This window comes from Oncorhynchus keta, chromosome 13 (genome assembly GCF_023373465.1).
Source record: "Oncorhynchus keta strain PuntledgeMale-10-30-2019 chromosome 13, Oket_V2, whole genome shotgun sequence".
Lineage (NCBI taxonomy): Eukaryota > Metazoa > Chordata > Actinopteri > Salmoniformes > Salmonidae > Oncorhynchus > Oncorhynchus keta.
The window spans coordinates 19,580,760-19,596,103 of NC_068433.1; the positions used below are offsets into that span (position 1 = coordinate 19,580,760).

Sequence of the window (15,344 nt, forward strand, 5' to 3'; positions counted from 1 at the left end):
TATCTCATTACATAAGTGTTTAGTAAGGTGGTTTGTCTTTGCTATGAGTTCAATAGAGTGGTGCCCTCATAGTGTGTGTCTTGGTGAGCAATTTAGTCGTTGCCATGTTTCCTGTTGTTTCTTGACTATATTATTTGACCGATTTTTGTCTCCGGTTCAGCCAGAGACCGAATGGATCCCAATACAGGAACGGTCAGCTAGGTCATAGCCAATTACACTCCCCTGCCTCCCAGTCCATCCAATCAGCTGGGGTAATGTCAGACAGCATTGCAGGTTGACCCCCTACCCTATACAATCCATATCTGGCTGCATCGACTCAGGGACAGGTCATGTTTTTGTTGAGTTTTACATTCCGTGTATTATTCTGCTAGAATCCAAACTGCCTGTCTCTTCTAAAATGGCGGGAGCCAATTTTATAAGTTTTGGTTTAAAAAAGAAAACCCAACAAGAAATAGGCTAGGTAGATTGTGTTTATTCCTGTTCCAATATTTTAGTATGACGTTTTGGCAAAGTACATCATCTCAGGTTTTGGCTCGCCTGTAGAGGGTAGTTAATCGCAAACAGGGCGAGGTGGTTGTCATGGCAACACCCGCTCACCTGGCGCGCCATGGCGATATCAGCCGTTGTTGCCATGGCTTACCTCGAGCCAGGCCTCCCGAGGGCGTCTTATGACAATTCATGAGCTGGAACGCCACACTTATACACCCACCACCTTCATCCCTTGCTCCATCCATCCATCCATCCATTCCTCACTCCTCCATCTATCCATCCCTCTCTCACCCTCTCCCTCCCTGCATCCATTTGTGCCGCATTAGGAAGGATGTTCCGTGAGAGGGAGGGAAAAAAGAATGGAAAAATTGATGGTGCCTGAGCTTTGCATTATAATGGAGGAGTGTCTCAAGGCAGATTTCCCTTGCCTTTATACTCAGAATATCTGCATTTATTCAGTGAACTGTACACAGCAGCTCCTGCATGCCTCTATTCTCTCGCCTGGTGGGACAATGGAACTCAGGCCATTGAGTATGTGCATGTGTTTAGTAATACTAATAATAACGCTAGCCTACTGACAATACAGTGCTTTTCAAAGGTGTTCCTCACCTTGGGATTGTGTGTGCATGCGCTTGAATTCGCGATTGCGCGCTTATGCTAACATCTCTGCCGACGAATACCTCGACCCTCACTCACACATGGACAGGTGTCTTGAAAGTGCCCACACATAGTAACTGAATGGGCTAAAGCTAGCGCTATTATCTTCTACTAGCCACCACTAGATCGGTGGCTAGCTGTGGCATAGGACTCACTGACAGCAGGCAGTTTAGATATACACGAGCTAACCAATCCAAAGTCCATTCCCAGTAGCATGTCTGAATCTAATCTAAATACAGGAAACCTGCCCTCTGTTGGGAAACCTGCCCTCTGTGACCATGTAGGGAAGTGGTATTTCTACATGAATTTAGGACAATATTTTTTGCTACATAATTTTTTTACATAATACATCAGCAAGAGGAGTAAAATAAAAAGTAGCACTACAGTATTCATGGAACAAAATCTGTCTGGTTGGTATTTAACCCCATATTAAGTAGTGTATGTGAGAGTGACTCAGGCAGGCGTGGCATGGTAACATTACTCTTAGCATGATCCCATCGGATAACATTGAGGATCGGGTTGCACTTTTGTTGCTGCTCACATTGTATGGACGCAGAAGCTCATTCGACCCTAATGACATTTTCCTTGCGTGGGAGAAACTGTGGAGCTACGTGAACTAATTGTAGGTGGTGATGTACATTTTCAGACAACTCTGATCATTATCATACCAATATAGGCCTAGCCAGCTAGGTTTTGAAACGGGTGTTATAGATCTGTGATACCCCAAATCACGTTGACTTGGTCAACCTTAGAAGTTTGGAGAAGTAGCAATTTCAGAAAATATCCTGTTACTATCATTATTGAGAAAATATACTGGAGCTGTTGAAGTGTGTTTTGAAGTGTTTGCGGTCAAAGCAAGGCATTACTTGTTCGGTTGTCGTGGCGTCGTGCATTTTTGTCAGCACAAATCATGTGTTTTCAACATGGAGCTTGTGGCAATCACGTTTTACAAGCCAATGATATGCAAACGAGCGGTTGTATCCAAATATGTAAAATGGTTTGGCGTACCTGATTACTGATGGGTCCTGGAACACATTCAAAGTGAGGAGCAGTGCAGCTTGAGATTGGATGTTGATATCAGTTTCATAGTGCCAACTGATTGCAGTGAGGGAGGTATGATTGCGGGGTCATCAGACAGCAAAAGCAGGGCCACAGGCTAGAACGATGAGCCATAGCAGCTTGGCTTACTGAAGTTATATGACTTGGCAACTGGGTTAGCCTGTTCATCGAAATACATGATATGACACTCTTACAATGTGTCATGTCAGGAATCCTGTAAGAGAGGCTATTTATAGCTCCTGAGAATGCAGGCTTTTGTTCCAGCCCTCACTGTCACACCTGTTTTTTTTTTTAATAAAAAATAAAAAATCGATCTGGTATTCCGTCTGGGGGGTGTGATGCTGTTGGGCTAGAACAAAATCCTGCATGCCAGGTAGCTCTGCAAGGTGGTTGGAGACCCCTGCTGTTGGGCTTGTGAAGCTGGATACGCGCAAGACATCTCCAGGCATACTTTGATAACCACACACGAACACCCATTGTGCATTGTGGTGGGAAAACATTGTTTTGCGTGAGACTGATATTGATTTAGATTTACCATGAGCCCCTTGAGAAACAGCGAGTGTTTTCATGCTGTTCTGAGACAGGAAAGAGCAGGTGTTTGGAAGCCTAATTGTCTAACAGTCAACTCCACTGTTCTTAATATCTCAATATTTACCCACGAAGAGGTTATTATTGTTAGGTACGCTGGAGATGTTTGACAGTAAATTTAAATGTCGAGGGACTGAAATTCATATGCAACTAATAAGCTAGTCAACTACGCTGATCAAAAATATAAACGCAAAATGTAGCGTTGGTTTCATGAGCTGAAATAAAAGATACCAGAAATGTTCCAGACACACGTTTCTCTCAAATGTTGTGATCAAATTTGTTTACATCCCTTTTTGTGAGCAGATCTCCTTTGCCAAGATAATCCATCCACCTGACAGGTGTGGCATATCAAGAAGCTGATTAAACAGCATGATCATTACACAGGTTGTGCTGGGGACAAAAAAAGCCACTCTAAAATGTGCAGTTTTGTCACACAACACAATGCCACAGATGTCTCAAGTTTTGAGGGAGCGTGCAATTAGCATGCTGACTGTATGAATGTCCACCAGAGCTGTTGCCATAGAATTGAATGTTAATTTCTCTACCATAAGCCATCTCCAACCTTGTTTTAGAGAATTTGGCAGAACATACAACCTGCCTCACAACTGCAGACCACTTGTAAAGGCATTGTGTGGGTGAGCGGTTTGCTGATGACAACGTTGTGAGCAAAGTGCCCATGGTGGGGTTATGGTATGTGCAGGCATAAGCTACGGACAACGAACACTATTGCATTTTATCTATGGAAATTTGAATGCACAGAGATACCGTGACGAGATCCTGAAGCCCATTGTTGTGCCATTAATCCGCAGCCATCACCTCATGATAATGCACAACCCCATGTCGCAAGGATATGTACACAATTCCTGGATTTACTTATATGAACTGTAACTCAGTAAAATCTTCAATTGTTTCATGTTGATTTTATAATTTAGTTCAGTATAGCTTGTCGGTAATTTTTAAGGAAGGAAACCGTATTGTTGAATGTTAAGGGACTGAAATTATAATGGAACTGATAAGCTACTCAGCTAGCTAGCTGTTAGCTATGCTACTTGCTAGCATTTTTGTTGCAAGGAAACATTTGCATGGCATGGTAGGGGCGGCAGGTAGCCTGGCATTTTTCTTTTGACCTTTTATTTAACTAGGCAAGTCAGTTAAGAACAAATTCTTATTTTCAATGACGGCCTAGGAACAGTGGGTTAACTGCCCTGTTCAGGGGCAGAATGAGCGTTGGGCCATTAACCAAAATGTTGCTAGATCGAATAGCCGACAAAGTACAAATCTGTCGTTCTGCCCATGAGGCAAGGCAATTAACCCTAATTTCTCCAGGGTCGCCGTCAATACTGGCTGACCCTGGCTGTGTCCCCACTCTCCGAGGGTGTCTCAGGGGAAGTGGGATATGAAGAAAAAAACACCTCACACTTGTACAGCTTACCCACTTGTACATACAGTGAAACAGGACTATATAAGCACCCCCTAATTATTATATTATTATGCTAGTTTAGCTACCTCCATTTTTACCTTTGTTTTCATTTTCTAAAACAAAGAAAAGAGGTACTAAATGATGAAACTGGATGAGGGTTTGTGAAGAGAGAACACTAGATATTGCTTTTGCTTGGATCAATACTATCCATTACAACTGAAGGGTAAGCTATCACTGTAGCTCCACGTTCCCTAGATCTGAACTGAATCGGGTTCCTTTTTTAAAACATTCGCTCAAGCGAGGCCGGCCAAGTGATTTGCCGGTTTCTTTTGTTACTTCCATATATCTTTTGTCTCCCATTTTTTGCCTCATAATTTTAATAACAGTACTACATCAATCAGTGGATATATATAAATATATGTATACACACACACCTCCTCCTCTGCTGTCTTCATGCACTGTCCTTTCCCCTTTTCACCAGATAGACCCTGAGAAAAGTATTAAAATCCATCTATTTGGCGCTGGCTGAATGCTAAAATAACGGCAAACAACAACGGTGATTAAAAAGTTTTCTGTCTGAGACTCCGTAATGAAGTGGTTTAATTGAAGTGGTTTTAACTGGCGCTACTGCTCGCATGCAGTGAGTTTGGAATCCTTATCTAAAGGAATTTAACTGAACAAATACCCTTCTAACGCCAGCCACTATAATGTATCATAAGGCTCCTCAGAAATATAAGAGGAGTTGGCAACCTAGTTTGGGTTTTCAACCGAGTCTCTTTTACTTTTTGGATTGAAACCGGTCCAAGCCCTTACTCATAAATATGCATTTTCAGATACGTGTTCCTCAGTGGCTGGTTACTTTTCCTACTTACGCTCACACTTTTTTTTTGTAGAGAGATCGTGTTAATGATTGTGATGACATGATTACTGAAAGGTAGCAAGTTCTGCATGTAATGTGCACAATGCAATAATTTGAAGTTACAATCCCGTTATTAGCTGCTTTCATATTTTCCCTAATGAAAGGCTGTAAATGTGATAATTGAGAAATACTTTGTTTGGAACAGACAGGCGCACACACACACACACACACACACACACACACACCCCACTGATGTAGATTGAAAGAGACTCTTATGTCCATGGTGCTTGGCCGTCTAGATCTCATTGTCCCCTGTCAGGAGCAGCAGCCCTGTCGTTCTGGTGACCAGCCTCCTGTATTTTTGTGACAGTTTGGGTGCAGAGCTCCTAAAAAAAAAAAGGCCACATCGCCGAAGAGGACATCTGAGGAATCGGTGATAGTGTCCCCATGAATCCTTCAGGCCATCTTTTTTTCTTCTTTTTAGATCCCATTTTAGAATGTCTCCAACTAGCTGGGTCGTGTTCGTTGGGGCACACCTTAGCAAAAAGTTTGAATTAGTAAATGACAAGGTCTGTTTCTTATTGCACAAGTCCAGGTTGTCCCTTTCTGTTTCAGTCCATTTTCTTCCGTTTGGTGCATAATGAACATGCCCCTTGCTTGGTAGCACGTTGACATGACATTTTCTTCACTGTGCACCAATCAGATCAGGGACCTGTATTTCACGCTTCAAATTTCCTGTATTGCGATGATCAATCTTATCCTGTTTGAGATCTTATTTTTCTTACCTCCCCCACTAGATAGATTATTCTCAATTATTAGCTCATATGCAAGGGTATCCGTGTCATCAAATAATGGGATGCCATTCCACATTACCTCATGCACAGGCCTTAAACACTGCCTACATAACAAAATTAATGAGTTATGGTCTAAACCAGTTGCCCTCGCTAGACCATGGTTTGAAGGGGGGGGGGGGCTCAGCACTGCATTGTCTTCGAAACAGCCCATACACTACCGGTCGAAAGTTCTAGAACACCAAAACTATGAAATAACACACATGGAATCATGTAGTGACCAAAGAAGTGTTAAACAAATTCTAAATATATTTGAGATTCTTCAAATAGCCACCCTTTGCCTTGATGACAGCTTTGCACACTCTTGGATTTCTCTCAACCAGGTTCACCTAGAATGATTTTACAACAGTCTTGAAGGAGTTCCCACATATTCTGAGCACTTGTTGGCTGTTTTTCCTTCACTCTGCGGTCCAACTCATCCCAAACCATCTCAATTGGGTAAAGGTCGGGTGATTGTGGAGGTCAGGTCATCTGATGCAGCACTCCATCACTCTCCTTGTTCAAATAGCCCTTACACAGCCTGGAGGTGTGTTGGGTCATTGTCCTGTTGAAAAACAAATGATAGTCCCACTAAGCCCAAACTAGATGGGATGGCGTATCGCTGCAGAATGCTGTGGTAGCCGTGCTGGTTAAGTATGCCTTGAATTCTAAATAAATCACTGACGGTGTCACCAGCAAAGCACCCCCACACCATAACACCTCCTCCTCCATGCTTTACGGTGGGAAATACACATGCAGAGATCATCCGTTCACCCACACCACGTCTCACAATGACGGCATTTGGACCCTAAATCTCAAATTTGGACTCCAGACCACAGTCTCCTCTGAACAGTTGATGTTGAGATGTCTGTTATTTGAACTCTAATGAACTTATCCTCTGCAACAGAGGTAACTCTGGGTCTTCTATTCCTGTGGCGGTCCTCATGAGCCAGTTTCATCACAGCGCTCGATGTTTTTTTGCGACTACACTTGAAGAAACGTTCAAAGTTCTTGAAATGTTCCGTATTGACTGACCTTCTTGTCTTAGTAATGATGGACTGTCGTTTCTCCTGTTCTTGCCATAGGTCTATCTTCTGTATACCCCCCTACCTTGTCACAACACAACTGATTGACTGAAACACATTAAGAAGGAAAAATATTCCACAAGATAAGAAGGCACACCTGTTAATTGAAATGCATTCCAGATCCACCTCATGAAGCCGGTTAAGAGAATGCCAAGAGTGTGCAAAGCTGTCATCAATGCAAAGGGTGGCTATTTGAAGAATTTCAAATAAAATATATTTTGATATGTGGAGTTCAATGTGTTCAGGGAGTTTAGTGTGCTGATGGTGGATGACATTAAGCAATGCAAGTTATCATTTTTCGTCTTGTATATTGTTTGAGGCAGCTCTGGCACAACCACAGTCATAAAATCAGATTTTAAACCTAACCCTTACCTTAGCCCTAACCTTAACTAACCACACTGCTATGCCTAACCCTAACATTAAATTAAGACCAAAAAGCCATTTATTTTTACAATACAGCCATTTTTTTTTACTTTGCAGCTGGCCTATCTAAGGGGGATATCACTTAATTCTACCTTCAGGACAAGGCTGATGACAATAACCGTCAACCTGCTAAAACTAGTCAGGGCTTAACTAATTCCCTTTATAAATTCCCTTTGTATGGAATGGGCCACTCTTGATAGGCTGCACCCCTCTCTGTTTTTTAAGTTCAATATCTGTCCTCAAAATCTATTATTCTTAATCTAGTTTGGATTTTTGGAGGGATTATGCATTAGATAATTGCTGGTACATGCGATCTGAAAATGTCATTCAACGGAGGAAGGGGGATTATCGAGAAAGGGAACACGTAACCAAATGAGATCACCAACATGCATGGGAATTGAGATTGAGTACTGCGGTGGAGGTACATTCATTTTGGTTTGCCTGGTCAAACTGTGATTGCTCTTTGACCTTTTTTTAAAAATGTTTTAAGTCAGTCGAGAGAATTAAAAAATATATATTTTCTATTGAGATTAAAGTGCAGCATCTCAATACCATTTGTAGAGGGTATAAACATTGTCTGTGCTCTTTTGGATTAAATAGCTCTAGATTATAATTTGGTATTGTGATATGTTGTAGATGCACTATAATAGATAGTTTGGGGGCTATTCACTAAATCTGTCTTAACCTCTTGATGACGCAATTGCATTTTTATCCTGACATTATGGATCATGTCAACCGACGCAACATCAAATGGTGAATATTAGACTATGCGTATCATATTCCCAAATGTTTCAAAATTGACATGCTACCTTTGTTTGACAAAATTCCTCATCAACATATTTAATGTGTATGATGACCCCGTTTTATGGTCACGAGCAATAGCCTCACGATTTTACCCACCAGTATTTCAAGTTCACCAGTGCCAACCTTCCCATGCGCTTACCATAGGTCACTGCAGCTCAATACAATAGCGTGGGAGACCATTTTGTTTTCTGAGGAAAAAGGCGGCTATACCACAATGGCCGCTTGTGGCGCACTGTACTATACATTCTCCGCTGCAGACAAATCTCAAACTAATCACACCCACAGCACGGGGGGGGGGGACTCTTTTCCAGTAGCAATTATCATCAACTGTCCGAAAAATACTCTGAGACTGACAGGAATAGTGTGTGGTGGTAGTGGAGCAGTGTGTTACTCTACATGGGAGTAACTGGGGCTGGTTGACACAACATGGACAAACAAAAGTCAATTGCAAAACATCCTCCATGACTGTTGTACTGTTGTACGGTTGAACGCTCCCAAACACGGTCATACTGACCCAATGTTGAGAAACTAGCTGTATCTCATTGACCGACAATTGGTGAAAGAATACATGAATGACTCGTAGCCTGAGAGACGACTAAAGTTACAATACATCAAGCTAGTTTTCTTCACTGGAAATAAAAAGTACATTTATTTCACAATACATTGCCTTGTTGGAATACTCCTTGGCTATTTGTCTTTATACACCACCTAAGGTTCACAACTCGAATTCAACTATTCATTTGGTACTTTTTCTACCTAAAACACATTTCTCTCTCTTCAGGATAGGCTTTAAGGACCGTTAAACGGGACCGTAACAGGACTGCGGCGCAGCGGAGGGAACCGTAGCATACTGAACACTTGCTTCAGGACCACCAGGGAAGGCCTGACCCCTCCATTGGGCGGATCGGCAGCCAGGCGGAGGGGCAATGTTGACTGCACGCCTGCTCCTCTTCGCCAGCCTGTTCGCGCCAGCAGCTCTGGGTAAGCCCGGGATGCCGCTGTCCCATTTCATGTGTCACTTTGTTTGTGTCTGTCACTATTTTAAAATGTCTTTCTCTTACCCCATCCATGGTGACTGATTACTGTTTGTTTGTTTTCCATTTCCTCTGCTCTCACTTTTCCCCAAATCTCTCTCTCTCTCCCCTTCCTGTCCCCTATGTATCAGTCTGTCTACGTATAGTATCTTTCTCTCTGACACTCTCTGTTTTTCTCACTCTCCAGACAATAGAAATATAAACTGTTTTCAAAGAAATATTAACACAGTTTTGACATAACGCACGTAGGAAAGCTAGTAAAATGTGTGGTAAATAAAGAAATGAGCGGTACACTGGGCTCTGCATTAGGATATTGAGATCACTTCGCAGGCATTTTTTTTTAACCTTCTGAACAAATTGCAACCACCTCAGATTTGACCATTCTCCCCTTGCCATTTGTTTCAGTGGACAAGTAAATTAAGTAATTTAAATTCATCTTAAACTAGGGTTTGGGAACTGGGGGAGGCATCACGCAAATGGTCCATGAAGATGCTAATTTGATACGGCAAAAACATTAACGAGAGACTCCATGCAAATGTAATTGTTTTGGTGCTGTATCTTTTGGCTGGGTGGCGTTGCGCTTTAGCGGCACGCTAATCAAAGCTAGCTCTTCCGCATAATGGTTTTGCCATAATGTTTATTGGGAGTGGTGTTACGTGACTTCGATGTGTCACGCACCTGCCTTTTGTATTACTCTATTGATCCGAAGGGAACCGAGACATTATGAAGCTGAAAATTTACTGCCGACCCGCCAAAAGAGCTTGGGAGATAAAATGTCGGACAATGGGTTGCATATTAAAAACGCTGCGACTGCTGTGGCGCCGTAATTCTTTCTCCACAAAGAGACACAGAAAACATAACACCCAGTATTTGTTTTTTGTGTCTTGGTTATTATTTTGTTAGCCTCAAAGTGGCTTAGTGTTTATTCTTTGAAGTGGGGCAAAGATCATGCATTACTAGATGCTGTCAGCAGATTAGTCCCAGATGTTTTGGAATGCTTCTGGTTGTAATGCTCGCGCAGGGGTTTCTTTTCTCTCCGCAGTATCTCTCCCCTCCGGGGGACACTGTCCTACTTTGGAATGGAAATCCCTTGTCAACCCCCTCCACTCCCAATATGTTCAGACCAAGCACATAAATATGCTCCAATCACACCCACATACTGCCTGTGTCCCAAATGGCACCCCTTTCCCCAATATAGTGCACTACTTTTGACCAGGGCCCATCAGGGCTCTGGCCAAAAGTAGTGGACCATATAGGGAATAGGGTGCCATTTGGGATGCAGAAATGGTCTCCTCTGCTCACAGCTGCCTCTGCCTGCCTCCTATGTTTGTACATCAACATGTACACAACTGTCCGACCCCCTTCCCACTTAAACCCATCTGAAGTAAGGAGAGGGAACGAGGGAATGCCCTTGGGGGAATGTCGGTGTGGAGTCGCTGGGATCTGTAAATATTTCTGGGATTAACTCAATGATGGATTCCAAGTTGAGGAGCAATGGGAAGGCTGAGTGAGGGAGGCAGAACAGACAAAACAAGCTGACAGAGAAGGGGGGGGAGGGTAAGCTATGCTCCAAAACACATGAGAAGCGAACACACACACACACAGTTCTCCTGTCATTGGGTAATGACGAGGAAGCCAAACGCCTTTGCAACGCCACATTCATCATGACAAAATAATGGAAACACTTACATGAGGGAAACGAGGGAGGAATACAAAGTATATTGAAAGCAGGTGCTTACCCACAGGTGTGGGTTCTGAGATAATTAAGCAATTTACATATCATCATGCTTAGGGTCATATGTAAAAATGCCGGTCCAGGCCACCGTGGCTATGCACAGGGCATCTGTGGTCACGGAATGGTTTGATGAGTGTGAAAACGATGTGAACCATATTCTGTGTGTCCTCCAATAGAGTTCCAGACACTTGTTGAATCTAGTTGCATTGAAGCTGTTCTGGCTCGTGGCGGCACAACTCCCTGCGAAGACATTTCATGTCTGAGTTTCCTTTATTTTGGCAGTTACCTGCATGTCTTTGTGCGTGTGATTGTGCAGTACCCCCGGAAAGATTCCATATTTATTACATTCTAGGGAAATCAAAGGGAGAATGCCCCATGGACGAGTCCTCGAGACAAGAGAATCGTGAAACTGACACCCATTTCTCACAAAAAGAGCCCTGTGCACACATCTATACAGAAGTGGATTTGGCCACACTGGAGAGGGAAGAAGACATTTTCCATGAGAGTGTGTGTGCGCCTGTGCATATTGTTCAGCTCGGAGCTTTAGCAGGTAATTGACCATCCAGGCATACACCCGCACATAAAGGGAGACATACAGACTGGAATACACAGGAATACCTCACACTCATTCGCACACACATAGGCACGCACACTCACAATCCCTAACTGCAAGGCATTTACATGGCTCATCATCTGCATAGTGTGTTAATTCAGATCGCTTCCTGCAGCCGATGTGAAATGTCACCTGAGGGTATCCCACATCCCCGGCTACGGGTATCCATCAGAAATATGCTAATTCGAATCCAATCCCATTGGCTCCATACAAACCCCACCAAAAATAGTTTGCCTCAACGTTTCCAAACCTGACATCCCTTAATGAATCTCCTTGTGCTGAGGCATTCACTACTGTACACCAGGGTATCCCTGCATTTGCCTAATTAAACAAATTACTTTCCCCGCTCCTATTTCAAATGGGGGAAACTTCAAGAGAGCCTACTGGGGCATGTTCCGTTTTGTTGTGATTATGGAGCGTTTGTGAAGCGTGGAACGTAAACAGGCCTGCTTCGTCTGAGCAGGTGGGGGTACTAAGGGTGTAAAAGGTCAAGCTCTATCTGAATTGTATGAGTAGTTGTTTTAGTTCTCCCTTGTATCCCGGAGAACGTGATACGCATGTCAACAAGAAAAGAAGACAGCGCTAGCATCTTTTGCCAAAGAGAATTGAAGGTCATTTGAGAATTAAAGTTGGAAGTGAGCTTTTACTTTGACTATAATTGGGATATAAAGTGCTTAGAGCAAGAGTGAAACGCTGCTTGTTTTAGGGAAACATTTTGATTCTTTGAGGGTTCGTTAAGACTTTTACCCGATGTTTCTTTTACTCAAAGAATCCAATATGAGCAATACAGTTTATTAGCACATTGGCATTCATGGGCACAAATAACTTGATGTGTTTTGCTCTCAACACCTTACTATAACTCTGTTAGGCCCATTAGATGATACTGAAATTGCACAGATAGTCAGGAAAAAATTATTCAGGTTGATTAAACATTTGTCAATTGGATGCCAGTTTATTCCATATCTCTGTTTATTGAATAAAATGTTTCTTTGCTGTGTCAGTCTTTCCGCTTCGTTCCACCCATTGTCAACTCATCCGTGTATAATTTTCATATAATTATTTATTTTAGGATAACCTGAATGTGCATAATCCAGGTTACTTTGTATTCTAATTCAATCATCTAAGTGGTGTAATTCCCCAATATATCTTGCCTGGCATTTTGGATTTTATTATTAGATTATTATATATATTTTTTTAAATCTTCCATACCTAGCAACAAAATCAATACCATGTTCTTACTCATACTCGAGAGGAAAGTGGTTTTCGCGTTCTCGTGGCGTCCATCGTCTGCCTCCGCCATTGCCAAAGTGCTGTCAGAGCTCGGAACCCGAGTGAAACATGACAGCAACATTAAGACGCGCTGGGCCTCTTGTGCCCGTGGGGTTAAATACCCCCACAAGTTTTATAGTTTTTTCGCACTGCCCCCCCAATATATCTTCCAAATGAATGAATTAGAATTCCCCCAATGCGGCTCCCATTGCATAATTCGGTAATCATCGGATGATGCCATTTTAAAGTGGCTTGTGGCGGGCTGAATGGCGTTTAATGAGGACTGATATTGACAGCTGGGTCAAGTGGCGGAGGATGTTGGTTTACATTAGGTGGAGTAATGTGTGCGTGTGGCGCCCGGCGGACTAGGCAGATAAATATTATAGAGTGACCCTTCAAATGCTACAGGGTTCCCTGCCCAAAGGACCAGGGGTTGGGGAGAAAATGGCCAAGTGGGAGAAAAGTGAGTAGGCAGGGACAAATGGAAGCCATGGTGTGAGTTTGTGTGAGAGAGAGAATCACTTTATCCAATTTGCATAATTAAGTATTTATCTCGGCAGACAGATCTGTGTATGAACCGCACACCAGATGGTTAAGCTAATATTAGAAAACAGCATTACGTTAAAACAAACTGACATTCCTTCACATATCTGGCTTATTTGCATTCCATGGAAAGTCTAGGATAGGATACCGTAGGTGTTCCAATCAAAGCCTGCTATACATACTACTCATAGTTATGCAAATCTCCCAGTGCTTTATAGGATTGGCCCTGTAAGCTCATCCACCGCCACATACTGTATTCACACACAGGCACGACGTGGGTGGGTGGGGGGGGGCAAGGCTGTCCTTCATCCTCTTTGCCTGGTTATGTGTCACCACGTTAGCAGCGATTTTTAAATCCACCCCTCGCGGTCATACAGTATGCTTTGCCTAATTACAGGGATTATGGCTCTATCTGCACTTAGGCACTTCTCATGCAAATTGATATGTGTACTTTGCATGGGCTTTTACATTTGAATCTCATGATGAATCTGGTTTCATGCGAGCATGCTGTTCCGTGCTGACCAAACAAAGAATAGGCTACAGTAGGTTGGGATTCCTTTGTTTTTTAGAGGTACATTTTTACTTCCTGGGTAGACGTTAGCCAATTGTCATTGATTGGTTTGTTTTGGTGTTGTTGTTTTGTGAAATGGGACACATGGCTCGTGTTTGGACATGAAACAGTTTAAGCACCAATAGACTACGACTGCTACGATGGCCTGCTGAACAGGCTCCCCCCTACAGTATGTCCGCTGAGAATGAAGGCACATCAACTCAAGGACACAATCATTTGTTCTTGGTCTATTCCTTTTTAGTGTGTGGCATTTTATGTCAGTCAAAGGGTCAACCTAACAACAAAATATAACCATATCAAACAAAATTGCCACAAGGCACACAGAACATTACGATTCCACATTTAGCATCTAATTAATAAAAGCCTTGCCTTTGTTTCTATGTGTGAGAAATGGCTTTAGCCTGGTATTCTTAGCTGATTGTTCTATCCCACCTGGGGGCAATTGGTCCACTGTAGAGTACCATGATAATGTTCCTAATGGAGCTCAGAGGACAATGTAGACCAGCACAGCCTTTATTTTACACCACAATGGAATGAGGAAAGGATTAATCATTTATCATTCAATCCAAACTGCCCCCCCCCATTGTAATTTACCACTTCAACAGCGAGGGAGAATTTAAGCGCTTTTCTTTTCTTCTGAAACCGAGAATACAAAGGATAAAATTACATTAACCTGAAACAAAAGTTTAGTGCTGAAAAAAAAGTGCTTGACACACTCTCTCCCCAACTCTCTACTCTACCCTAAGTTTAGTAGGAAGTGATGGACAACACGAATGCCCCGTCGAATCAATATATGAACTATTGTAAAGTCTGCATTGGGACCGAAGGCTGGGATCAAACATTACAGTGAGACTGATTAGCCCTGTAGACCTTGAGGATAAGAGAGACGGAAAGGGATGGCTACTGAGGTTGGCCTTCAATGTGAAACACCAGCCATGGAGTGAATTCAATACAGCCCATTGACAAAAGAAGGGCTTTATTGTAGGAAAAGCTGCGGCCTCGTTTGGGAATCTGGCCGGCCCATTCCATTTCCTTAATAATTGTGTTTGAAGACGAGGGAGGAAGGGGTAGAAGAGATACACAGCTCTCTCTCAGAGGAGGAGGCCCTACTCCTTCACATTTTGTTTGTAACAATGTCAGGGTCACGCTGATTCAGGTTATCTGTGTACTTCTTGATTGGACGAGTGGTATCTTGAGACACACATGCACATTCCCTTAACCACTTTCTCACACACACACACACCCTCCACTGCCTCCACACACACTCCACTATAGCCCCCCTCCCCACTAGAAATGGTTCAGGCAGTCTTTGAGGTCACAGCTTGCCTTCGATCCCATACGGGAGCTGTCGTGCCACTGGAGAGA

The 15,344-nt window shown here is 42.9% G+C and overlaps 1 protein-coding gene across 14 annotated transcripts in view; it reads left to right on the forward strand.

Moving 5' to 3' along the window:
• The window catches only part of LOC118392710 (adhesion G protein-coupled receptor L3-like), a 324,261-nt gene that overhangs the window by 90,637 nt on the left and 218,280 nt on the right, over positions 1-15,344 (forward strand). For all 14 annotated transcript variants that reach the window (XM_052459521.1, XM_052459531.1, XM_052459520.1 and 11 more), the window contains one exon: positions 8,996-9,195. In XM_052459521.1, coding sequence (XP_052315481.1) covers positions 9,141-9,195 — 55 coding nt within the window. In that variant the 5' untranslated portion in view covers positions 8,996-9,140. The remainder of the gene's footprint in view (positions 1-8,995; positions 9,196-15,344) is intronic.